Source organism: Bombina bombina, chromosome 3 (assembly GCF_027579735.1).
Source record: "Bombina bombina isolate aBomBom1 chromosome 3, aBomBom1.pri, whole genome shotgun sequence".
Taxonomy (NCBI): Eukaryota; Metazoa; Chordata; class Amphibia; order Anura; family Bombinatoridae; genus Bombina; species Bombina bombina.
Window position 1 is genome coordinate 246,626,867 of NC_069501.1, and position 27,942 is coordinate 246,654,808.

General features: G+C 37.8%; 1 protein-coding gene across 2 annotated transcripts in view; it reads left to right on the plus strand.

Moving 5' to 3' along the window:
- Positions 1–27,942, plus strand: part of SCARF1 (scavenger receptor class F member 1) — a 137,750-nt gene that overhangs the window by 22,557 nt on the left and 87,251 nt on the right. For both annotated transcript variants that reach the window (XM_053706231.1, XM_053706232.1), the window contains exons 3-4: positions 1,138–1,489; positions 21,741–21,802. In XM_053706231.1, coding sequence (XP_053562206.1) covers positions 1,326–1,489; positions 21,741–21,802 — 226 coding nt within the window. In that variant the 5' untranslated portion in view covers positions 1,138–1,325. The remainder of the gene's footprint in view (positions 1–1,137; positions 1,490–21,740; positions 21,803–27,942) is intronic.

A 27,942-nucleotide genomic window follows, 5' to 3' on the forward strand; every position in this document is an offset into this window, starting at 1 on the left:
TAAAGGGACATAAGGCTCACATTTTTTTCTTCCATGATTCAGATAAAGTATAAAATAAAATAAAAACTTTATAATGATCTTCTATTGTCAAATATATTTTGTTCTCTTGGTATCCCTTGTTGTGCTGTGCTTCAGTTAAACTGTACTGTGCCCGTTGGTGTTTTTAAAGTGCATTACAATAAAGGAACTTTCTACTTTTAACCGGCATTGGAACTACTATTTTTTGCATTGGATCCTCTACTTGTTTAGCGTATAGGACGGATACGCTCTTGTTCCCTACTGGTTCATGTGACTGTGATGTCATCCCCACTCTCCTGTGTGCCGAATACCGGAAGTGCTGTCCATATGCGGTGAGGACATGATAGAGCGCACTGCTTGTGTGTTTGTTTAAAAATCAAGTAGGTAGGCTAAGGAGTGTGCATGTGTCTGGGGCAATATATGGCGGTAGTTTTCCAAAAATACTTTTATCAATATTAAATATTTGCAGGAGCTCTAAATGTGTGTTTGCTGTAATACGTGCACACTATCTACGTACTATGTTTAAAAATCTATCTGAAAAGAGACATTTTGGGTTTCATGTCCCGTTAAGAGAACTTTCAGTTTACTTCTCTTTGCAAAATGACTTTGTTCTTGTAGTATCCTTTGTTGAAAAACATACCTAGAAAGGCTCAGTAGCAGCAACCCACTACTGGGAATTAGATGATGTATTGTGATTGATGGGTAGACATATGCCTCTTGTCATTAACTTTCTAGATGTGCTCAGCTACCTTCCAGTAGTGTATTGCTGCCATGGAGCTGATTTTGTTTCTGGGTAAAAACACATAGTTATATGTCAGCTATAGTGCAATAATAAAATGCTTTTTTGTACTTTATATCCCTTTAATATCCATACATAATATTACTCCAAAAAAGTTAAAGAGTAATTTGTAAAGCTCTGACATAATGACACATGATATTACATATGTAGGTGGTATCTTTTATTTATTTTGCAGAATAGTTTGGATATTTTTTTATGCAGATAAAGTGTAAAAACTGACAGACAAGAAGACAAATAATACTTTAGGTAATAATGAGAGTAATAATCTGCTTGTTGGTTTGCACTTCATATCCTGTATGTCACGGTTCTCCAACCCACAGTTGAATGAGAGGAATTCTGTCCCCACCGCCTTTACTTCCTCAGGAACAAAATCAAGGAGAAGCCAGAGCCTGGAGAGAGCCAGGAGAGAGGGAATTCACATTGTGTGAAGTTGCAAGTAAAATCCCACTAAAAATGTTAAGATGGTGGAACAAGTCCAGAGTGCTCACTGGCTCATCTCTTTAATCAGATGTTCTGCTCTTCAGCATTGGACTTAATGTTGGATAAGACACCAGTAATGGTCAGTAGAATGAGGACATTCAACCATTTACTCTTCCTCTGGAGCTGGCTTCAAGGGGTGAGAACACAGCATGAGTTGGATCCCCATGGGATAAATGTCTGTAAATCAGACAGGTAGGTACCAACCTATAACAAGGTCTAATGAAACGGTAGTTTTACTAATTTCAGTCATTTTTAGTTTTGTTATTCAATGTTTTGAATTTAGAAGAGTATGATTTTTTTCTTTTATTTCTATTATCAATTTTTCTTCGTTCTCTTGGAATCTTTAGTTAAAAAAGCAGGTATGTAAGCGAAGGAGCCTGCCTATGTCTGGAGCGTTAAATGTCAGCAGAATGTTATCCATTTGCAAGAGCACTAAATGGCAGCACTATTTCCTGCCAAGTAGTCCTCCCCATGCCTATCTAGGTATCTCTTCATCAAAGAATATCATGGGAAACAAAGCACATTTTATAAAATAAGTCAATTGAAAACTTTTTTAAAATAGTATGTTCTGTCTGAATCACAAAATAATATTTTTTTTGCGTTTTGTATCCCTGGTCTCTTATTACAAATACATATTAGCATAAACATTGTATTGTTCAATGAAGACATTTTGGAAGGTTGAAAGTTTTCTTCTTCTAACAAAGAGGTTTAGGTTGGGTCAATTACAACAGTGTACATCAACATGAATTCATTTATCTTCATAATGGCTTTGTTTTTTAAGCAGCACATAGTTAATGTACTCATTTTGAATGCAGTTTGCTTGGAGTTCTATTCCTGTGCATGTGTTTTTGTTCTGGAGTATTTAACTATATGAATATAGTGTGAATTACAGAGACCATTTAATTGTTTCAGTCATTTGCCAAACAAAACCGGTACTAGATTTAAATTCATATAGAACTATTGCCATTTCACTGTGCTTTAAAGAATACTCTATGGGGCATATTTATCAATGTGCGAGCGGACATGATACGAAGTAGCGCATCATGTCCGCCACACATTGATAAATGCCGACCGCATACGCTGTCAGCATTTTTCATTGCACCAGCAGTTCTTGTGAACTGCTGGTGTAATGCCGCCCCCTACAGCCGCTAGCAGGGTTGTCAACCCGATCGTATTCGATCGGGTTAATTTCTGTCCGCAGCCTCAGAGCAGGCGGACAAGCCCCTATATCATGAGTTTTCAAACCTGTCTTCAGGACTCCCTAACAGGCCAGAGTTTCAGGATTACTTTGGGTGGGAGCAGGTTCATAACCATGTTTACTAATCCGCTCATTGTTTCACCTGTGTTCTAGTTCAGATATCCTGAAAATCTGGGCTGTTAGGGAGGCCTGAGGACAGGTTTGAAAACCCTTGCGCTATATTAATTACATAAGTACTGCAGTATAATGCTATGTTGTTATCATTATGACTCAATACTAACTTTTTATGGATAACAATAGATTTTTTTTTTATATTGATTGATTATTATTTTTTCCTTAAAAGGAACACGTTACTCTTGTTACCCATATCCTAACATCACTTTAAGGTACATGAAACCCAGTGTTTTTTTCTTCCATGATTTAGATAGAGCATGTCATTTTAAACGACTTTCTAATTTAGTTCTTTTGTCTAATTTGCTTTGTTTTCTTGTTATCCTTAGTTGCAAAGTATACCTAGGTAGGCTTATGCGCTTTACTGGGAGCGAGCTGCTGATTGGTGGATGCACATAAATGCCTCTTGTCATTAGTTCATCAGATGTGTTTAGCTAGCTCCCAGTAGTGCATAGCAGCTCCTTCATCAAAGGATACATAGAGAATCAAGCAAATTTGGTAATAGAAGTAAATTGGAAAGTTGTTTAAAATCAGGAAAGTTATTTAAAATCCCATACTCACATACTCACATACTATAACATACTATCACATACTATCACATACTATCACATACTCACATACTATTACATACTATCACATACTATCACATACTCACATACTATCACATACTATCACATACTCACATACTATCACATACTCACATACTATCACATACTCACATACTATCACATACTCACATGCTATCACATACTATCACATACTCACATACTATCACATACTATAACCTACTATCACATACTATCACATACTCACACACTATCACATACTATCACATACTCACATACTATCACATACTATCACATACTATCACATACTATCACATACTCACATACTATCACATAGTATCACATAGTATCACATACTATCACATGCTATCACATACTCACACACTATCACATACTATCACATACTCACATACTATCACATACTCACATACTATCACATACTATCACATACTCGCATACTATCACATACTATCACATACTCACATACTATCACATACTATCACATACTCACATACTATCACATACTATCACATACTCACATACTATCACATACTATCACATACTCACATACTATCACATACTCACATACTATCACATACTATCACATACTATCACATACTCACATACTATCACATACTATCACATACTATCACATACTATCACATACTATCACATACTATCACATACTCACATACTATCACATACTATCACATACTCGCATACTATCACATACTATCACATACTCACATACTATCACATACTATCACATACAATCACATACTATCACATACTATCACATACTCGCATACTATCACATACTATCACATACTCACATACTATCACATACTCACATACTATCACATACTATCACATACTCGCATACTATCACATACTATCACATGCTATCACATACTATCACATACTCGCATACTATCACATACTATCACATACAATCACATACTATCACATACTCACATACTATCACATACTATCACATACTCACATACTATCACATACTCACATACTATCACATACTCGCATACTATCACATACTATCACATACAATCACATACTATCACATACTCACATACTATCACATACTCACATACTATCACATACTCACATACTATCACATACTATCACATACTCACATACTATCACATACTATCACATACTCGCATACTATCACATACTATCACATACAATCACATACTATCACATACTCACATACTATCACATACTATCACATACTCACATACTATCACATACTATCACATACTCACATACTATCACATACTATCACATACTCGCATACTATCACATACTATCACATACAATCACATACTCACATACTCACATACTATCACATACTATCACATACTCGCATACTATCACATACTATCACATACAATCACATACTATCACATACTCACATACTATCACATACTATCACATACTCGCATACTATCACATACAATCACATACTCACATACTCACATACTATCACATACTCGCATACTATCACATACTATCACATACAATCACATACACTCACATACTATCACATACTATCACATACTCGCATACTATCACATACTATCACATACAATCACATACTCACATACTCACATACTATCAGAATTATGAAACATGGTTTCATGTCCATTTAAAATGATGCAGCATTTGTGTAAAAAATGGCTAGAAAATATTACATGAACAAATCTATGCAAAAAAATAAAATGCAGTATGTTACCTCAAGATTTCCTCAGTTGGCACATCCCATTGAAGAGGCACTTTAAGCATTCAATCAGAATAATTGTCCTGGGATTTGCAAGGAATTTGCATTTGGCATTTAAAGCCACAATTAAATTTTGCAAGAACATTTTTAAATCTGGTGATATTGAGGCCTATTTATCAAAGGTCTGTCGGACCTGATCCGACAGTGAGGATCAGATCCGACAGACCTCGCTGAATGCGGAGAGCAATACGCTCTCCGTATTCAGCATTGCACCAGCAGCTCTTGTGAGCTGCCTTATGCAACACCTCCCCCTGCAGATTCGCGGCCAATTGGCCGCCAGCGGGGGGGTGTCAGTCAACCCCCTGATCGTACTCGATCAGGTTGAATTGTGGTGATCTCTGTCCGCCTGCTCAGAGCAGACGAACAGGGTTATGGAGCAGCAGTCTTTAGACCGCTGCTTCATAACTGCTGTTTCTGGTGAGCCTGAAGACTCCCCAGAAACACGGGCCCTCAAGCTCCATTCGGAGCTTGATAAATGGGCCTCATTATGTCAAAAGCCCATAACATTACAGCAAAGCAAAGAGTGAACTCAGCGTGGAGGATGCTGATGGGATGTTTTTCTCCACCATGAAAGTAAAAAGCGGAGCTGAATGATTACTGCTCATTGAGCAGGAACAGTTGCTCTGGTGAGTTTATTTTTTTTCTTTCTCACTGTTGAGTAACATATAACTTTAAATTTGCTCTCCTGTTTTTAGAATATTTGTTTTTCTACCTCTAATATTTCTAACTGGTCACTTTGCTAATACTTGCACTATAATGTTCCAAACTCTTTTATATCAGTAACTTCTGATATGAGAAATCAATAATGTAATTTCAGGAAAAGAAAATCCTGAAACATTTAAACCATAAAAAACCATCTATGAATCTGAGTAAAGTAGTTGTCTGATGCCATAATATCTCATTATGACATCTGCCTAGGGTTACCTTACTTTATGAGCTGCCTTTGCTCTAAAGTCCCTTTTATTTGGTGTCCTGTAAAAATGGCTGGGCAGTACAGCCAATCAAAAACTATAATGGGGGATGGCTCTGCTTACAAAGTTATGTTTCCTGGATGCCAATAGTAAATGCACATGTTGTAAGTGACGTATTTTGCACAACTTTGTTAAGAAGATAGAGAACATAAAATTAATTTGTACCTATTGGCAATGGAAGTCCAGATAATTTGCAGTCACACCAATGTTTCTTACAAATGCCAGGGTGATTGGATTAGCAGCTGGATATTTAGGTATCAAAGAATCCACATTCACTGGGCAATATTAGAATTTTATATATGTATGTATGTTGTATGTATATACACACACACATACACACTGTTATGGGTAAGATGCAATGTGACCAGTAACAACCCTTCCCCTGTATTGTTGCTGATTGTTGTCGAACTGACCTACACATTCTGACTTCCTGTTCTGGTCACTTCCAGTTATACATCTGAATACTGTAAACAGAAATGTAGGCAGCCCCATAGACACAGGCTTCCGGTTCATATATACAGACTAGCATTAAGGCATCTCAAGCAAACTGACAGTCACGCATAGTATAAAACTTAGTATTATGTCTTCTATAAATACTTTACAATACATTGTTAAAGAATGAAAAAAAATATCCTCTGACTCGAGACAGAACGTTCCATTTCCTAATAGGTCAATTTATATTAAAAAAAAATAAAAAGGTCTTCAAAATGGGGTGCCTAAGTTCCACTGGATGATGTCAAAAAGTAAAAGATCAGATTGTTTTAATTGAAATATCAATGCTTTTTAATCTGTCTGTCTATCTGTCAATGGAATCAATACAGGGAGTGCAGAATTATTAGGCAAGTTGTATTTTTGAGGATTAATTTTATTATTGAACAACAACCATGTTCTCAATGAACCCAAAAAACTCATTAATATCAAAGCTGAATAGTTTTGGAAGTAGTTTTTAGTTTGTTTTTAGTTATAGCTATTTTAGGGGGATATCTGTGTGTGCAGGTGACTATTACTGTGCATAATTATTAGGCAACTTAACAAAAAACAAATATATACCCATTTCAATTATTTATTTTTACCAGTGAAACCAATATAACATCTCAACATTCACAAATATACATTTCTGACATTCAAAAACAAAACAAAAACAAATCAGTGACCAATATAGCCACCTTTCTTTGCAAGGACACTCAAAAGCCTGCCATCCATGGATTCTGTCAGTGTTTTGATCTGTTCACCATTAACATTGCGTGCAGCAGCAACCACAGCCTCCCAGACACTGTTCAGAGAGGTGTACTGTCTTCCCTCCTTGTAAATCTCACATTTGATGATGGACCACAGGTTCTCAATGGGGTTCAGATCAGGTGAACAAGGAGGCCATGTCATTAGATTTTCTTCTTTTATACCCTTTCTTGCCAGCCACGCTGTGGAGTACTTGGACGCGTGTGATGGAGCATTGTCCTGCATGAAAATCATGTTTTTCTTGAAGGATGCAGACTTCTTCCTGTACCACTGCTTGAAGAAGGTGTCTTCCAGAAACTGGCAGTAGGACTGGGAGTTGAGCTTGACTCCATCCTCAACCCGAAAAGGCCCCACAAGCTCATCTTTGATGATACCAGCCCAAACCAGTACTCCACCTCCACCTTGCTGGCGTCTGAGTCGGACTGGAGCTCTCTGCCCTTTACCAATCCAGCCACGGGCCCATCCATCTGGCCCATCAAGACTCACTCTCATTTCATCAGTCCATAAAACCTTAGAAAAATCAGTCTTGAGATATTTCTTGGCCCAGTCTTGACGTTTCAGCTTGTGTCTTGTTCAGTGGTGGTCGTCTTTCAGCCTTTCTTACCTTGGCCATGTCTCTGAGTATTGCACACCTTGTGCTTTTGGGCACTCCAGTGATGTTGCAGCTCTGAAATATGGCCAAACTGGTGGCAAGTGGCATCTTGGCAGCTGCACGCTTGACTTTTCTCAGTTCATGGGCAGTTATTTTGCGCCTTGGTTTTTCCACACGCTTCTTGCGACCCTGTTGACTATTTTGAATGAAACGCTTGATTGTTCGATGATCACGCTTCAGAAGCTTTGCAATTTTAGGAGTGCTGCATCCCTCTGCAAGATATCTCACTATTTTTGACTTTTCTGAGCCTGTCAAGTCCTTCTTTTGACCCATTTTGCCAAAGGAAAGGAAGTTGCCTAATAATTATGCACACCTGATATAGGGTGTTGATGTCATTAGACCACACCCCTTCTCATTACAGAGATGCACATCACCTAATATGCTTAATTGGTAGTAGGCTTTCGAGCCTTTACAGCTTGGAGTAAGACAACATGCATAAAGAGGATGATGTGGTCAAAATACTCATTTGCCTAATAATTCTGCACTCCCTGTATACACACACATATTATATGTAACTTACAAGTAGCAGGACACGGCTGCAGGTATTTATAGTCTTTACGTACCAATATTTGGAACTACAACTCCAACACCCACAATCCTCTGCTGCCAAGAATTGCTGCTAATGAGCATACATATGTTGTTATAATTTTAAAACGTAATATCTCAGCAACCACTGCTATTTTTGTCACCACACAAAAAACCTACTAGACAAACTATCTTCATGGCAATATTTTTACGATTCATGCAGTGGTCTTTGTTGTAGGTTTGACTAATTGTTTCCAAAGGTAAAATATAAGGAAAAATATTTTTTTAGAAACATTTATTAAAAAATATTCAAGGAATTTGCTTAAAATTTTCAATATTTTACTGTTACTGGGGGTGCCCATAAAAATATCCAATTCAAATGAAATTTGTTTTCGTTATTACAAGTACCTGAATAACTGGTTTTAACATCAAACAGTACCAGCAGGGAGTAGTTTGGAAAGCAGGCTTAAAGGGACACTGAACCCACATTTTTTATTTCGTGATTCAAATAGAGCATGCAATTTTAAGCAACTTTCTAATTTACTCCTATTATCAAATGTTCTTCATTCTTTTGGTATCTTTATTTGAAAAGCAAGAATGTAAGTTTAGATACCGGCCCATTTTTGGTGAACAACCTGGGTTATTCTTGCTGATTGATGGATAAATTCACCCACCAATAAACAAGTGCTGTCCAGGGTACTAAACCAAAAATTGGCTGGCTCCTTAGCTTAGCTACCTTCTTTTAAAAATAAACGGCTAGATTACGAGTCTTGCATTAGCCTTAAAAAGCAGCGTTGAGAGGTCCCAACGCTGCTTTTTAACGCCCGCTGGTATTACGAGTCTGGCAGGTACAGGTGTACCGCTCACTTTTCTTCCGCGACTCGAGCTTACTGCAAATCCCCTTACGTAAATTGCGTATCCTATCTTTTTAATGGGATTTTCCTAACGCCGGTTTTACGAGTCTTGGAAGAAGTGAGCGGTACACCCTCTCCTGTCAAGACTCCTACCGCATTTAAAAGTCAGTAGTTAAGAGTTTTATGGGCTAACGCCGTAACATAAAACTCTTAACTAAAGGGCTAAAAAGTACACTAACACCCATAAACTACCTATTACCCCTAAACCGAGGCCCTCCCCACATTGCAAACTTAAATACATTTTTAACCCCTAATCTGCCGACCGGACATCGCCGCCACTTTAATAAATATATTAACCCCTAAACCGCCACACTCCTGCCTTGCAACCACTAGTTACATTTTATTAACCCCTAATCTGCCGTCCCTAACATAGCCGACACCTACCTACATTTATTAACCCCTAATCTGCCGCCCCCAACGTCGCCGCTACTATATTAAATTTATTAACCCCTAAACCTAAGTCTAACCCCCCTAACTTAAAGGGCCATAATACCCAAATGTTAAAAAGAAAGATATTTTACCTCAAAAGTTCCTCAGTAGCCACCTCCCATTGTAAAGGATTTCTAAGCAGCATTTTTGTATGTCTGTCCTGGGACAGCTGAAAGGATGAGCCTCGTGAACTCTCATATTATTTCACCTATCAGGTAAAGGAAGCTTACTATGAAATCTCATGAGAGTTAAGTCAAATCTCATGAGATCACAGTAAGAGTTCATGACCTCAGCACTGCTGATGCTGATTGGCTGCTGTTCGTTTCTTCATTTTTTTTTAATTTTTACCTGCAGCTGGGAGCAGCGGAGTATAACTTTTTACACAGAACTTACTCTGCTGAGCTGAGGAAATTGTGAGGTAAAATATCTTCCTTTTTTACATAGAGATGCTCAGGTGATATTTTCCTGTCAGATTTTTACAGTTATACTGCATTAGTTTCAAGTGATTTAGCATATGAGTATTATGTCCCTTTAAATATAATTTAAATAACTCTAAATAAAATAACTACAATTAAATAAATTATTCCTATTTAAAACTAAATACTAACCTATAAAATAAACCATAAGATAGCTACAATATAACTAATAGTTACACTTGTATCTATCTTAGGGTTTATATTTATTTTACAGGCAACTTTGTATTTATTTTAACTAGGTAGAATAGTTATTAAATAGTTATTAACTATTTAATAACTTCCTGGTTAAAATAAAGACATATATACCTGTAAAATAAATCCTAACCTAAATTACAATTACACCTAACACTACATTATCATTAAATTAATTACCTAAACTAACTACAATGAAATACAATTAAATAAACTAAAGTACAAAAACCCCCCAATAAATTACAGAAAATAAAAAAATAATTACAAGAAATTTAATCTAATTACACCTAATCTAATCCACCTAACAAAATAAAAAAGCCCCCCAAAATAATAAAATTCCCTACCCTATACTAAATTACAAATAGCCCTTAAAGGGCCTTTTGTGGGGCATTGCCCCAAAGTAATCAGCTCTTTTACCTGTAAAAAAAATAATACAATACTCCCCCAACATTAAAACCCACCACCCACACACCCAACCCTACTCTAAAACCCACCCAATCCCCCCTTAATAAAACCTAACACTACCCCCTTGAAGATCACCTTACCTTGAGCCGTCTTCACCCAGCCGGGCACAAGTGGTCCTCCAGAGGGGCAGAAGTCTTCATCCGATCCGGCCAGAAGAGGACCTCCAGACGGGCAGAAGTCTTCATCCAGGCGGCATCTTCTATCTTCATCCATCTGGAGCGGAGCGGGTCCATCTTGAAGCCAGCCGACGCGGAGCATCCTCCTCTTCTGACGACTCCCGACTAATGAAGGTTCCTTTAAATGACGTCATCCAAGATGGCGTCCCTTGAATTCCGATTGGCTGATAGGATTCTATCAGCCAATCAGGTAGAAAAAATCCTATTGGCTGATTGGATCAGTCAATAGGATTGAACTTCTCAATCAATGAGGCTGCGTTAGGAGCTGAACGCTGTTTTTTTTCAGCCAATTCTGCCCCATTGATTCTTATGGGGAAATCGTGCACGAGCATGTTTAGCCAGCTTACCGCTATCGTAAGCAACGCTGGTATTGAGGTGAGATGTGGAGATAAATTTTGCTCTACGCTCACCTTTTTGCGGCTAACGCCGGGTTTAAAAAACCCCGTAACACCAGCGTTGTCTTAACGGAGCGGTGAAAAAAAAATGCTTGTTAGCAACGCACCCCTGTTACCACAAAACTCGTAATTTCGGTGAAAGATAGCAAGAGAACGAAGAAAAATTGATAATAGGAGTAAGTTAGAAAGTTGTTTAAAATTACATGCTTTATCTGAATTACAAAAGAAAACAATTTGGGCTCAGTGTCCCTTTAAAGGGATTTGAAACCCAAATGATCATTTTGTCTCATGATTCACATAGAGCGTTTAATTTTAAAAAACTTTCCAATTTACTTCTATTATCTAATTTACTTTGTACTCCTGTTATCCTTTGTTGAAAAGAACACCTAGGTAGGCTCAGGAGCAGCAAAGCTCTGCTGGGAGCTAGCTGCTGATTAGTGGCTGCATATGAATGCCTCTGGTCATTGGCTTACTTGATATTTTCAGCTAGCTCCAAATAGTGCATTGCTGCTGCTCCAACAAAGAGTTTAACATTTTATGCCCTATCTAAATCATGACAGAAAAAATGTGGGTTTCATGTCCCTTTAAATAGTCTGTACTTGATTATGTAACCACCTAGAGCTGGCAGGTGGAGCCAGTGGGATGATTTATCATTTGTCGGACAGACATGATCCGCTATAGCGGATCATGTCCGCCTAACTGTGATAAATGCCGAACAGCATACGCTGTCGGCATTTATCATTGCACAAGCATTTCTCATGAAATGCTTGTGCAATACCGCCCCCTGCACATTCGCAACCAATCAGCCGCTAGCAGGGGGTGTCAATCAACTCGATCGTATCTGATTGGGCTGATTGCTGTCCACCGCCTCCGAGGTGACGGACAGGTTAAGGAGCAGCGGTCTTATGACCTCTTCTTCTTAACATATATTTCCGGCGAGCCTGAAGGCACGCGCAAAAACTGCTGCATTCGCAGCATAATAGATCAGCCCCAGTAAGTCAGCCAGTGCAAGCAACACATCTCCCGAACAATCAGGGTGAGCAAGAGGTCTTCAGTGGCTTAGATGGACACCACAGGTCTAAGAGACCTGGAATCGGATTGTGTAACCATGTTAACTCCTTTTCCTAATAAACTTCTGTGGGGGCGCTAAAAAAGCCTTTTCCTTTTCTTTTTTTTTCTCCAATGCCAATTCGGACAACTCTGCTAAAGCTGAAGGTGCGTTAGGAATAATTCAAATACCTACGTTCTTCACATAAAAGAAAATTTTATTTTTATTTTTAAATGTATATGTCTATATAGATATACAGTATATATAGATCTATATTGTAGATAGTGAAGTGCATAGACATTTCAAGTATTTATTTAAAATAAAAACACATAAACCCATTAAAACTGTTTATAAATGATATTGCATACTTCAAGGTATTTGACTGATAAGGGCTCAAGGGAGATCCCAATGTGTCCTTCGTTGTTAGGTGTTAAAGGCCATATAAATATAGGAGACTCAAGATGATATTAAATATATAGCAACTTTATATGGTGTGGATAATATGACAATGAATAATAATAAAATATATATAAAAACAATCTAGTATTAGCAAGTAATACTGGATTGTTTTTAGATATATTTTATTATTATTCATTGTTATATTATCCACACCATATAAAGTTTTAATATATTTAATATCATCTTGAGTCTCCTATTTTTATATGGCCTTTAACGCCTAACAATGAAGGACACATTGGGATATTTTGCATCTGCCGCTGAGAGCAATATGTGCACTGGGCCACTGTAATATACCCAGTAGGTGATACTTGCACTGCACTATCGTGTATGCTTCAAATTGTGAGTACCTGTACATCTGGGATTCTGATAAGGGGTTCATCTACCTTATTGCTCTGCGCTAGGAGTCACCCTTCTTATTTTCACTTTCTAACTTGTAATATCAGAGATATTTAGTCCGGTTGCAATCTCCATTGAAAGGTCAGGGTGTGCTAAAGCAATGTTGGCCTCGCTAAACCTATTTTACCATGGACTTGGAATATCAATTTGCACACTAATTTTAGCACGGCCTAGCAATATTAAAGGGATATGAAACCCAAAACATTTCTTTCACGATTTTAAACAACTTTCTACTTCTATTGTCATGTTTCTTCGTTCTCTTGGTATCTATTGTTGAAAAGCAGGACCGTATGCTTAGGAGCCAGCCCATTTTTAGAGCACTATATGGCAGCAGTTTTGCAAGAATGGTATCCAGCACTATTTTCTGCCATGTACTGCTCGAGATGCTTACCTAGGTATCGCTTCAACACCGAATACCATGGGAACAAAGCAAATTTGATAATAGAAGTAAATTGGAAACTTTTTAAAAATAGAATGCTCTGTCTGATTCGCAAAATATTTTTTTAAGTATCATATCCCTTTAATATTGCACCCACGCTATCATTTGCAGTCCACTTGTAATCTGGGCTCATATGGTTGAATACCAGCTTGCTAGATGGCCAAATGTAAAAGGTGTGTGCTTTTTTTATATAGAGATGTGTGTGTGACTTTCTCCCACATTAGCGTCTTATTATAATCAGGGTCATGTATTTTGTCTTTTTGTTTTGACCAATAGCTGCGTTGTCTTTTATCTAGGGATTTAGCCATTCAAATATACAAAGATCTTTATTATCTTTTTTTAAATGGATATTAAATTTAAAAAGTTTCTATGATGCATCTGAAAAAAATGTAATTACAAAAATAAAAATGATGACTATTTCATGTTAAAGCTTTTAAATTGATATTGAATTTAGCAGAAAAGGCATATTTCCATACTGCTGATGTCTCAGCTGCTTATTGGCTAATAAGAACAACTCACACAGCACAATTGGTGGCCTGTAAGTAGCTCCAAAAGCTACAACAAATAAAAGGTTTGTTTTCAGAACATCCTGTTTTTAATATGAAAAAGTAAAACAATTGGAAATACAAAAACCATTTATACAAACTGTTTGGAACCATAAAAGTTTTAGATTTTGGAATAGTTTGGCTTTTGGAATATTTGTATTTGTATATTTTCATCTGTAAAATAGTACAGACTGGAATGCTGATGGGACCAAGGGGTAGATTTATTAAGCAGCGGATGCAGCTTCCTACCACCATCGTTTCAGGATCCTCTGAAACATAAGTAAAGAAGCAGCGGTCGTAAGACCACTGCTCCTTAAAGGTGGGGACTGAAATCATCCAGATCCGATTGGAACGATTGACACCCCCTGCTAGCGGCCAATCCTAGCAGGGGGTGTCAATCGTCTGCCGGTGAGCAGGAGGCGGCATTGCACTAGCATTTCACTAGAAATGCTTGTGCAACTATAAATGCAGACAGCATATGCTGTCAGCATTTAGCAAGGTCGAGCGGACATGATTCTATACAGCGAATCAATGTCCGCCCGAACCTTAGTAAATCTAACCCCAAATGTAAATTACAAAACATTGTGTCATTTATATATATTTACTTGTCATAACACAGCTTATACACGCAACCTAAAGATATGATAAACACTGAAAGGAAGAGACAGTGCTACAATTGGCACTGCCCAAAAGAAAGGGAAATACAGCACCAGACATCCCAACCTGCAAAAACTAATTTCAGGGAGATGGCTTCACCCGCTACTGCGCTGCCCCCCCCCCCCCCGTTATATATTGGACACCTTAAAACCCTAAATAAGATTTATCATTAAAGTAGCTTCCCACTAAAGTCACATTAAAAAAAAAGTAGCTTTATTGCACAACCACATACAACAAACCTATTTTCCAGTGATTGTACGCTTGTTGAAAGTTTAAATATTTTAGAATACAAAGTTTAAATATGTGCAGTAAATAAGGTAGTATTTGTGTTTTATTTTATTAAAATCAGTGGAACCTTTTCTCCAACATTGGTGTGTCCGGTCCACGGCGTCATCCTTACTTGTGGGAATATCTCTTCCCCAACAGGAAATGGCAAAGAGTCCCAGCAAAGCTGTCCATATAGTCCCTCCTAGGCTCCGCCCACGCCAGTCATTCTCTTTGCCGTTGCACAGGCAACATCTCCACGGAGATGGTTAAGAGTATGTGGTGTTTAGTTGTAGTTTTTTAATTCTACTATCTAGAGTTTATTATTTTAAAATAGTGCTGGTATGTACTATTTACTCTGAAACAGAAAAAGATGAAGAGTTCTGTTTGTGAGAGGAAGATGATTTTAGCAGACAGTAACTAAAATCGTTTGCTGTTTCCACATAGGACTGTTGAGATGAAGTAACTTCAGTTGGGGGAAACAGTTAGCAGACTTTTCTGCTTAAGGTATGACTAGCCATATTTCTAACAAGACTGTGTAATGCTGGAAGGCTGTCATTTCCCCTCATGGGGACCGGTAAGCCATTTTCTTAGTCTCAAACAGAATAAAGGGCTTAATATGGGCTATAAAACTGGTAGACACTTTTATGGGCAAAAGCGATTGCTTTATTTGGGCATTTTATACATGTTTATGCTTGTAATTCACATGTATAAGCTTGGGGAACGTTTTTTAACGTCAGGCACTGTGTTAGACACCTTTCCAGTCAGGAAGGGCCTTCCCAGTTGTAGGCTGAGCCTCATTTTCGCGCCATTACTGCGCAGTTACTTTTGAGAGCAAGACATGCAGATGCATGTGTGAGGATCTGAAAGTAGTTGGAAAAGTTCCTAGAAGGCTTCATCTGGTATCGTATTCCCCCCTGGGTTTGGTAAAGTCGCAGCAAAGGCTGTAGCTGGGACTGTAGAGGGGTTAAAAATGTAACCGGCTCCGGTTTCTTTATTTTAAGGGTTAAAGCTCTGAAAATTGGTGTGCAATACTTTGAATGCTTTAAGACACTGTGGTGAAAATTTGGTAAATTTTGAACAATTCCTTCATACTTTTTCACATATTCAGTAATAAAGTGTGCACTGTTTAAAATTTAAAGAGACAGTAACGGTTTTGTTTTAAAACGGTTTTTGTACTTTTTTGACAAGTTTAAGCCTGTTTAACATGTCTGCACCTTCAGATAAGCTATGTTCTATATGTTTGAAGATCAATGTGTGTCCCCCTTCAAAATTGTGTCCAAACAAAGTAAGGACAGTATTGCCACAGATAGTAAAGTTGCCCAAGATGATTCATCAGATGAAGGGAGTAGACATAGTTCTACATCATCTCCTTCTGTGTCTACACCAGTTTTGCCCACGCAGGAGGCCCCTAGTACTAGAAAAAATGGATCGTGGACTCTCATTAAATTAAATAATTTTTGGATGCCTGCTACTCATGTAGTAGGCTGGGATTTTCACAAAGGTACTCGGATCCCTTCTAGCGGTTCTAAGACCAAGGGGCATTGCAGTAGTACCGTACTTGGACGACATTCTAATACAAGCGTCGTCTCTTTCAAAGGCAAAGGCTCACACAGACATCGTTCTGGCCTTTCTCAGATCTCACGGATGGAAGGTGAACATAGAAAAAAGTTCCCTGTCTCCGTCGACAAGAGTTCCCTTCTTGGGAACAATAATAGATTCTTTAGAAATGAGGATTTTCCTGACAGAAGTCAGAAAGTCAAAACTTCTAAACGCTTGTCAAGTTCTTCATTCTATTCCTCGTCCTTCCGTAGCTCAGTACATGGAAGTAGTAGGATTGATGGTTGCAGCAATGGACATAGTTCCTTTTGCGCGAATTCATCTAAGACCATTACAACTGTGCATGCTGAAACAGTGGAATGGGGACTATACAGACTTGTCTCCAGTGATTCAAGTAGATCAGAAGACCAGAGACTCACTCCGTTGGTGGCTAACCCTGGACCACCTGTCCCAGGGAATGAGCTTCCGCAGACCAGAGTGGGTCATCGTCACGACCGACGCCAGTCTAGTGGGCTGGGGCGCGGTCTGGGAATCCCTGAAAGCTCAGGGACTATGGTCTCGGGAAGAGTCTCTTCTCCCGATAAACATTCTGGAACTGAGAGCGATATTCAATGCTCTCAGGGCTTGGCCTCAACTAGCAAAGGCCAGATTCATAAGATTCCAATCAGACAACATGACGACTGTTGCTTATATCAATCATCAGGGGGGAACAAGGAGTTCCCTGGCGATGAAGGAAGTGACCAAAATAATAAAATGGGCAGAGGATTACTCCTGCCACCTATCTGCGATCCACATCCCAGGTGTGGAAAACTGGGAGGCGGATTATCTGAGTCGTCAGACATTCCATCCGGGGGAGTGGGAACTCCACCCGGAGATCTTTGCCCAGTTGACTCAATTATAGGGCATTCCAGATATGGATCTAATGGCGTCTCGTCATAACTTCAAGGTTCCTTGCTACGGGTCCAGATCCAGGGACCCCAAGGCGACTCTAGTGGATGCACTAGTAGCGCCTTGGACCTTCAACCTAGCCTATGTGTTTCCACCGTTTCCTCTCATTCCCAGGCTGGTAGCCAGGATCAAGCAGGAGAGGTCCTCGGTGATCTTGATAGCTCCTGCGTGACCACGCAGGACTTGGTATGCAGACCTGGTGAATATGTCATCGGTGCCACCATGGAAGCTACCTTTGAGACAGGATCTTCTTCTACAGGGTCCATTCGAACATCCAAATCTGGTCTCCCTCCAGCTGACGGCTTGGAAATTGAACGCTTGATTCTATCAAAGCGTGGGTTTTCAGATTCGGTGATAGATACTCTAGTTCAAGCCAGAAAACCGGTAACTAGAAAAATTTACCATAAAATATGGAAAAGATATATCTGCTGGTGTGAATCCAAGGGATTCTTATGGAATAAGATCAAAATCCCTAAGATCCTTTCCTTTCTACAAGAGGGTTTGGATAAAGGATTATCAGCGAGTTCTCTAAAGGGACAGATTTCTGCTTTATCTGTCCTATTACACAAACGACTGGCAGCTGTGCCAGATGTTCAAGCTTTTGTTCAGGCTCTGGTTAGGATCAAGCCTGTTTACAGACCTTTGACTCCTCCCTGGAGTTTAAATCTAGTCCTTTCAGTTCTTCAAGGGGTTCCGTTTGAACCTCTACATTCCATAGATATTAAGTTGTTATCTTGGAAAGTTTTGTTTTTGGTTGCTATTTCTTCTGCTAGAAGAGTTTCTGAGTTATCTGCTCTGCAGTGTTCTCCGCCCTATCTGGTGTTCCATGCAGATAAGGTTGTTTTGCGTACTAAGCCTGGTTTTCTTCCAAAGGTTGTTTCTAACAAAAATATTAACCAGGAGATAGTTGTTCCTTCTTTGTGTCCGAATCCAGTTTCAAAGAAGGAACGTTTTTTACACAATTTAGACGTAGTCCGTGCTCTAAAATTCTATTTAGAAGCTACAAAAGAGTTCAGACAAACTTCATCTCTGTTTGTCGTCTATTCTGGTAAAAGGAGAGGTCAAAAAGCGACTTCTACCTCTCTTTCCTTTTGGCTTAAAAGCATCATCCGATTGGCTAACGAGACTGCCGGACGGCAGCCTCCAGAAAGAATCACAGCTCACTCCACTAGGGCTGTGGCTTCCACATGGGCCTTCAAGAACGAGGCTTCTGTTGATCAGATATGTAAGGCAGCGACTTGGTCTTCACTGCACACTTTTACCAAATTTTACAAATTTGATACTTTTGCTTCTTCAGAGGCTATTTTTGGGAGAAAGGTTTTGCAAGCCGTGGTGCCTTCTGTTTAGGTAACCTGATTTGCTCCCTCCCTTCATCCGTGTCCTAAAGCTTTGGTATTGGTTCCCACAAGTAAGGATTACGCCGTGGACCGGACACACCAATGTTGGAGAAAACAGAATTTATGCTTACCTGATAAATTACTTTCTCCAATGGTGTGTCCGGTCCACGGCCCGCCCTGGTTTTTTAATCAGGTTTGATGAATTATTTTCTCTAACTACAGTCACCACGGCACCCTATAGTTTCTCCTGTTTTTTTTCCTCCTGTCCGTCGGTCGAATGACTGGGGTGGGCGGAGCCTAGGAGGGACTATATGGACAGCTTTGCTGGGACTCTTTGCCATTTCCTGTTGGGGAAGAGATATTCCCACAAGTAAGGATGACGCCGTGGACCGGACATACCGTTGGAGAAAGTAATTTATCAGGTAAGCATAAATTCTGTTTTTTGTTACTGATGCATGCTTTGAGGGTTCTATAACGTCCCAGCAACTCAGGGAGAGTTGGGGCGCCTGCAGCACTCTTTTTGTAATTCAAGAATGAACATTCATTTATTATCTGCCAATGAGTCATAAAGCATTATGATTACAATTATAATATCATAAGTTACTCATCGTGGGTCATGAACAGTGCCCCCCAAAAAGAAAGAATCATAAACCATACAGACAAATCAAATACAACATTGTGCAAAATAAAAAATGTATATACAACAAATACATATAAGTGATGTCCAAAGACAGATAAATGTTCAACTGCACCAAACCCTGAGGAGCAGGAAACGTCTGGGCAGGTTACCAATGGGATCTATGTATACTGAAATGGCAGTAGCACTAAATAGAAACCTCTGTACAGGAGAAAAAGTTCAGTTCAGCAAAGCCTGTGTGTAGTAGCCAAGCATATAGAAGCTGTAAAGTAACAGGCAAGATGATAACTGTATCATTAGACAGCTAATCAGAGTTGGTTAGTAGCAGCTGAATCCAGCAACTGCATCATATAGAGAACATGTATGCAGATATAGGAAAGGATCAAGTCATTTATGCTTCGATATTGTTGGATGCAACCTAAAGGTAGTTTTATACCATCAGAAGGATAGTACAGTACTGTAGTCAAAAAGGTAAATATAGACTAGTATTTGCAAACCAGAGATGCAGGCAGAGAAGATTGTGACTTACTGGTAGAGGAAAAGTGTAGTTTTTGTTTTATTAAAAATAATAATAATAATAATGATGATGATGATGATGATGATGATGATGATGATGATGTTGAAAAAGTCTGGATTTCAGAATAATTTGGGAATTTGGAAATTTGAACCAACAAATATAAAGTGACTATTTCAGTCAATACATGATAAATATGTTACTGCTGGTTTTAGCACAGAGCTGATAAAAAAAAAAAGAACTGAAGAGTAGGGGGACAAAAAAATAAAATGCTTTTAAGGGCTTGCTACTGTTGTTTTACTACAGTGTTTAATATGCCTTTAACACAAAATTCACCTGATCTGACAATTCTAGTCATTCAGTAGTGACTGAATTCCAGGCCCTGAGGTAACAGTATGCTACAGGCACTAGAGGTATGAGTCTTACAGGATGCTATATGCACCACAGAGTTGACTAATAGTTTATGTAAAAGATATTAACATTTGCATTTTATAATCATGCTTGCATTTATAAAAAGGGGGTAGTTGTGCTTCTTAATAAAAATTCAGCATTTTATCAAAGAAAATTTAATTTATATAAATTATTCTAAATTTTACAAACTAAAACATTTGCATATTAATGTGTATCCATTAGCACAGAATGACTAAACTCCTCCACAACTGCTAATCCAGACTTGTTACTAGAGGAAGCAAGGTTTGACCTTTCATTTGTTAGTATAAATTGCATTGTGTAAAAATCTTATTTAATCCCCCCCTGCAGAGGCCAGCTATGCATAGATATGTATTAGGGTTATGTTAAGTCCGCTCTGTGAACTTCCAGATCTCACTGAGAGTAAAAGTGACATGAAACACTTTGGCATTATAATATAAAATATTTAATTATGAAATCAAATGTCATAATTTATTTTCCCCAATTTTCCTGTAATTTATTTTTGAGAAAAGTGCACACTGAAGACCTCACAAGCCTAAAACAATGCAGGTTTTACTAACAAAATCACAGCAACAAGTCTTGTGTACTGCAGTACCAACTAAAGTAATGGGGAGGGGGCATATTTGAAATACAATTGCAACAAACAAGGTGGTAATGCGTTCAAAAATTGTATCACACTCATCTAGTATGTAAATGTATTGCAAGACTGCAGGAAATATTGTAATTAGTGTGTTTTATGTCCCTTTACATCAGAGGAAAAGTGGACAAAATATATCATGTATATTTTTACCAACCATTATTAACCATTTGATTTTATAATCTGAAAGTGTTTTATGTCCCTTTAAGGCAAGGTATTGTTTTTTGCCTTATTATCTGGTATAGTATTGTAATCACTTGCTGTATACTATCTACTTCTGTGCTACTTCATAGCTTTCTGCTGTCTAAATAAATACAACTCTCCAAATTTCTTTTTTGTTTTTAATAGCAGGATGTTACCGAACCAAAATGGCAGCACTAATCTACTTCCTGTATCTCTGTTTCCTTAGTATCACCCAGGAGCTTGTATGCTGCCCAGGCTGGAAACAGGAAGGGCGCGCATGTACGACTGGTAAGTCACCACACACAGGAGGGGATAACACAGCAGTAATAGATACAACAGGATGTTTGGGATAAATACACTTTCAGTCATCAAAGCTGGCAAACAAACACATAATCTTTGCAGCACACAAGCGTCTATTTTAGCTACAGTATTCAAAATTGGTTAACTTCTAATATATCTTGTGTAAAGGAACAAGTTATGTGTCTATAAGCATTCTGTACAAATGCTGTTTACATTATTGTGTGTAGTGTTTTTTTTTATATAAAATAATGTATTGGGGCGATCATTCAGTTATAGGTATTGTGTTGTGGGATGATACAAAAAAATGTATAGATAGACAGATGACAAAAATGACACAACCCACAGAAATGAGCTGTTTTCAAGCAGAAGTGCATGTGGTCAATTTATTAATGAGCGAGCGGACATGATACGATGTAGCGTATCATGTCCGCTGCACATCGATAAATGCCGACAGTATACTGCTGGTGCAATGTCGCCCCCTTCAGATTCGCGGGCAATCGCCGCTAGCAGGGGGTGTCAATTAACCCAATCGTATAACTTCTGTTTCCGATGAGCCAACACGGGGCATCAAGCTCCGTGCGGAGCTTGATAAATTGACCCCCATGACTGTAATGTAAATGACAAACACATTGGGAAGGTAGGTTATGTATTTTATAAAGATTTAATTTATTGACTTCTGTCAGTATTATTTGAAAGGCCACAAAATGTGAAATGCAGTGTAGTAGCAAATATGCTCTCAAAAAGAGTAATTAAATGTCTGTTATTACTATCTTTAAAATCAGGATATCACCAAAATTTTATATTTTCTGTGATGGTTTACTTCTAGCGTCACATAATTCTAGTGAAATGTTTGTGCAGATTCTCGGCCAATCGGCTGTTAGCAGGGGGTATCAATCAACCCGATTGTATCTGATCTGGCTAATTGCTGTCAGTTAAGGAGAAGCGATCTTATGACCACTACTTCTTAACTTCCGCTTCAGGCGGACCTGAAGCGATGAGGGTTGGAAGCAGCATCCGCTGCTTCATAAATCGCCCCCTTTAGAGAGGTCAAATAGATTTTTTTATTTTAGAACAAAAAAAAACAAGAAGGAATTAATTTGAAAGTAAATTTTACCATCCACAAAGATCGCTATGGATACTACTACTTTCATACTGTATAGTCGCTAACTTCTTTTTTATAAATTCGTGCCGAAAATAAAAAAAATAATATTTTATTTTCCACACCTTTTTGCTAGCTTCCTCCGCCCCCTGCTAGCTTCTGGGTTTAGTAGTGTTACATGTAAGAGCGGTTCCACCCAATTGTTTGCGCATGCTCAATAATTTGAGCTCCGCTCCGATACGTTTTAAACATTGAATCACTCGATTCATTGTTTAGTATCAGTGCAGAAATCATATTAGCTGTTTGAAAGCAGTGGATTCCCCGCAGACTTTAACAAGCAATAAATAAATATCATGTTATTACATTATAAAAACAGCATTGAATATGCGATTTCATTACATACTCGCTAATTCCTATTGCGGTAATATTATTAATTTGTCCGATCGTTCTGTTTCAATGCAGTTACGTCACTATAAGGAATTTCCTTTTAGCGTTTAAATGCGCATGCGGCTATCATGAACGTGCATCGGATCATGGATGAACTTTTAGCATAGCCGCATTTCAAAATGGGGCATAGATAGAACGGTTTTAGGCGCCCATGGGGGACCAATGATTTTACGATATCACTATTCATCACAGAAAATAAAGATATCACTATTCATCACAGCAAATAAAATTTTGTTTTTAATGCGGGCGGAGGAACAGCAAACATGTCTGGCGGCTTTAAAGGTGAAGACGTAGTTTTAAAAATGAAATTAATAAAAAAATGATGAATAAAAGTTTACTTATTTTTAAATTATTTATTTAACCATATATAGCGATATACTCAAGCTGACTTTCACTTTAAGGTGTGATTCATAATAGTTTTAATTCTAATTGACATAAGAATATAACTAGAAATAAAAGAGTGGATAATAGTTTTAATTCTAATTAACATAAGAATATAACTAGAAATAAAAGAGTGGATAATAGTTTTAATTCTAATTAACATAAGAATATAACTAGAAATAAAAGAGTGGATAATAGTTTTAATTCTAATTAACATAAGAATATAACTAGAAATAAAAGAGTGGATAATAGTTTTAATTCTAATTAACATAATAATATAACTAGAAATAAAAGAGTGGATAATAGTTTTGAAACATAAAGACAATTTGAAAGGTCTTTCCTCTTTTTACCAGAAAGTCATAGAGAGAATGTAGCTCTGCATACATTGTTGCTTGGGTTGTTGGAATATTTAGGTATAACACTTTTAATACTTTTTTTGATAAAGCTTATATCAGTGAAACAAATCTGATATTTTTTCCTAAGGGTCAATAAGTGTCATATTATGTTTTTTAAAGGATGTTAAAGGGACATTGCAGCCAAAATTGGAATATACACAAGTAAAATTCAGTTTTGAATAGAAGCATTTTTGCAATACACATGTATTAGCAAAAATGCTTCTAGTAAAATCTATAGCTGTTTCAAAAGTAAGTATGCACCGTGCACCAGCATTTTACACACAGCACTTGCTCATAGAGCCCATGGTGCTTGTACCATCTGGTAATAACTCAATTTGTTAATTGCTGACATGATACAAGCCCCACTTATGCTCTGAGCAGCTGCAGCGTTTAAAATGCTAGTGCACTGAGAATATCTAGCTATGCTTCACATGCACATGCAGAGAAAAATGTTAAAACAGTGATAGCTTTCACTAGTAATATTTTTGCCAATATATATATATATATATATATATATATATATATATATATATATATATATATATATATATATATATATATATATATATACAGAGAGTGCAGAATTATTAGGCAAATGAGTATTTTGACCACATCATCCTCTTTATGCATGTTGTCTTACTCCAAGCTGTATAGGCTCGAAAGCCTACTACCAATTAAGCATATTAGGTGATGTGCATCTCTGTAATGAGAAGGGGTGTGGTCTAATGACATCAACACCCTATATCAGGTGTGCATAATTATTAGGCAACTTCCTTTCCTTTGGCAAAATGGGTCAAAAGAAGGACTTGACAGGCTCAGAAAAGTCAAAAATAGTGAGATATCTTGCAGAGGGATGCAGCACTCTTAAAATTGCAAAGCTTCTGAAGCGTGATCATCGAACAATCAAGCGTTTCATTCAAAATAGTCAACAGGGTCGCAAGAAGCGTGTGGAAAAACCAAGGCGCAAAATAACTGCCCATGAACTGAGAAAAGTCAAGCGTGCAGCTGCCAAGATGCCACTTGCCACCAGTTTGGCCATATTTCAGAGCTGCAACATCACTGGAGTGCCCAAAAGCACAAGGTGTGCAATACTCAGAGACATGGCCAAGGTAAGAAAGGCTGAAAGACGACCACCACTGAACAAGACACACAAGCTGAAACGTCAAGACTGGGCCAAGAAATATCTCAAGACTGATTTTTCTAAGGTTTTATGGACTGATGAAATGAAAGTGAGTCTTGATGGGCCAGATGGATGGGCCCATGGCTGGATTGGTAAAGGGCAGAGAGCTCCAGTCCGACTCAGACGCCAGCAAGGTGGAGGTGGAGTACTGGTTTGGGCTGGTATCATCAAAGATGAGCTTGTGGGGCCTTTTCGGGTTGAGGATGGAGTCAAGCTCAACTCCCAGTCCTACTGCCAGTTTCTGGAAGACACCTTCTTCAAGCAGTGGTACAAGAAGAAGTCTGCATCCTTCAAGAAAAACATGATTTTCATGCAGGACAATGCTCCATCACACGCGTCCAAGTACTCCACAGCGTGGCTGGCAAGAAAGGGTATAAAAGAAGAAAATCTAATGACATGGCCTCCTTGTTCACCTGTTCTGAACCCCATTGAGAACCTGTGGTCCATCATCAAATGTGAGATTTACAAGGAGGGAAAACAGTACACCTCTCTGAACAGTGTCTGGGAGGCTGTGGTTGCTGCTGCACGCAATGTTGATGGTGAACAGATCAAAACACTGACAGAATCCATGGATGGCAGGCTTTTGAGTGTCCTTGCAAAGAAAGGTGGCTATATTGGTCACTGATTTGTTTTTGTTTTGTTTTTGAATGTCAGAAATGTATATTTGTGAATGTTGAGATGTTATATTGGTTTCACTGGTAAAAATAAATAATTGAAATGGGTATATATTTGTTTTTTGTTAAGTTGCCTAATAATTATGCACAGTAATAGTCACCTGCACACACAGATATCCCCCTAAAATAGCTATAACTAAAAACAAACTAAAAACTACTTCCAAAACTATTCAGCTTTGATATTAATGAGTTTTTTTGGGTTCATTGAGAACATGGTTGTTGTTCAATAATAAAATTAATCCTCAAAAATACAACTTGCCTAATAATTCTGCACTCCCTGTATATATATATATATATAAAATGTGTTTCTATTCAAAGATGTAAGTAATCTATGTGCATGTCCCTTGTAATAAAAGAATGTTTTAAAGTGAAAGTCAATCCTAGCATTGTACAAACACTAGGATTGACTATTGAAACAAATGAAGGGGGACTTTCATTCATGAAGAATAAGATACTTCATGTAGAAAGCTCCTTTATTTGTTTCAATCGGTCGCCGTTTTTAGCTGCTACAGCAGCCCACGGCTAAAATTTTTTGCTAAGAGGCGACGTTTTCACCTCTTAGCCAATAGCCGTGCGGTAAATTCGGCTCCCATGGGCGCCAAGCCGGATTTACTGCACGGCTATTGGCTAAGAGGTGAAAACGTCAACTCTTAGCAAAAAATTTTTTAGCTGTGGGCTGCTGTAGGAGCTAAGAACGGCGATCGGTTGAAACAAAAAAAGGAGCTTTTTACATGAAGTATCTTATACTTCATGAATGAAAGTCCCCTTTATTTGTGTCAATAGTAAATCCTAGCGTTTGTACAACGCTAGGATTGACTTTCACTTTAAAGGGACATAATACTCATATGCTAAATCACTTGAAACTGATGCAGTATAACTGTAAAAAGCTGACAGGAAAATATCACCTGAGCATCTCTATGTAAAAAAGGAAGATATTTTACCTCACAATTTCCTCAGCTCAGCAGAGTAAGTTCTGTGTAAAAAGTTATACTCAGTTACTGCCCAGCTGCAGGTAAAAAAAAAAAAAATGAAGAAATGAACAGCAGCCAATCAGCATCAGCAGTGCTCTGAAGCACATACTCATAGTCTTCCGCTATTACGACCTCTTTGTGGAGCACTTCATAACAGGAAGTAGTGCTGCCATCTAGTGCTCTTGCTAATGTTTAACATTGTTGCAAAGCTGCTGCAATATAGTGCTGAAGACACATGCACGCTCCTTAGCTAACAGTCCTGCTCTTCAACAAAAAATAACAAGAAAACAAAGAAATTTGATAATAGAAGTACATTGGAAAGTTGTTTAAAACTGTATGTTCTATCTGAATCATCAAAAAAAAAATAAAAAAAAATATAGATATTTTTTTATTTTATGTCCCTTTAAATTATTGTCTGTTAATGAGATCTGGCACCAGATAGAAAGACAAGCCACAATTCTTTTCTTTAAATAGTTTTTATTGAGAGACAATGTTCTCATACAGCCATAGTAGATTACATATAACTCCACTACAAATCTTGATCAATTGTAAATGAGTAGTAAAATACAACCCCGATCAAACTACAGGTTATCAAAATAGCATCTGCCGACCAATGGTAAAACAAATTTACAAGTACATATAAACATAAAATGCCTTTCTAGATCTTGGTCAATTGAACCATACATTTGAAAAATAACCTGCATATAAAAAATCTGCTGGTTGCCCAATCAGTACCTGAAGTATAATGTATTTATTTCTTTTACTATTTTTCGAACTGTATATTTTATAGAATTCTGTTAATAATAATAAAAAAAAAACAATAAATAAAAATATTGCCTCTTTTTAGCTTCTCTCTATTTGCAGGTGAATTGCTCAGATCATTTTGTCAATGATCTCATTGCTACATTCACTCTCACTAATAATCTGCATTAGGTATTGTGGATTTTCAGCGTATCAATATACAACAATATAATTACCTTT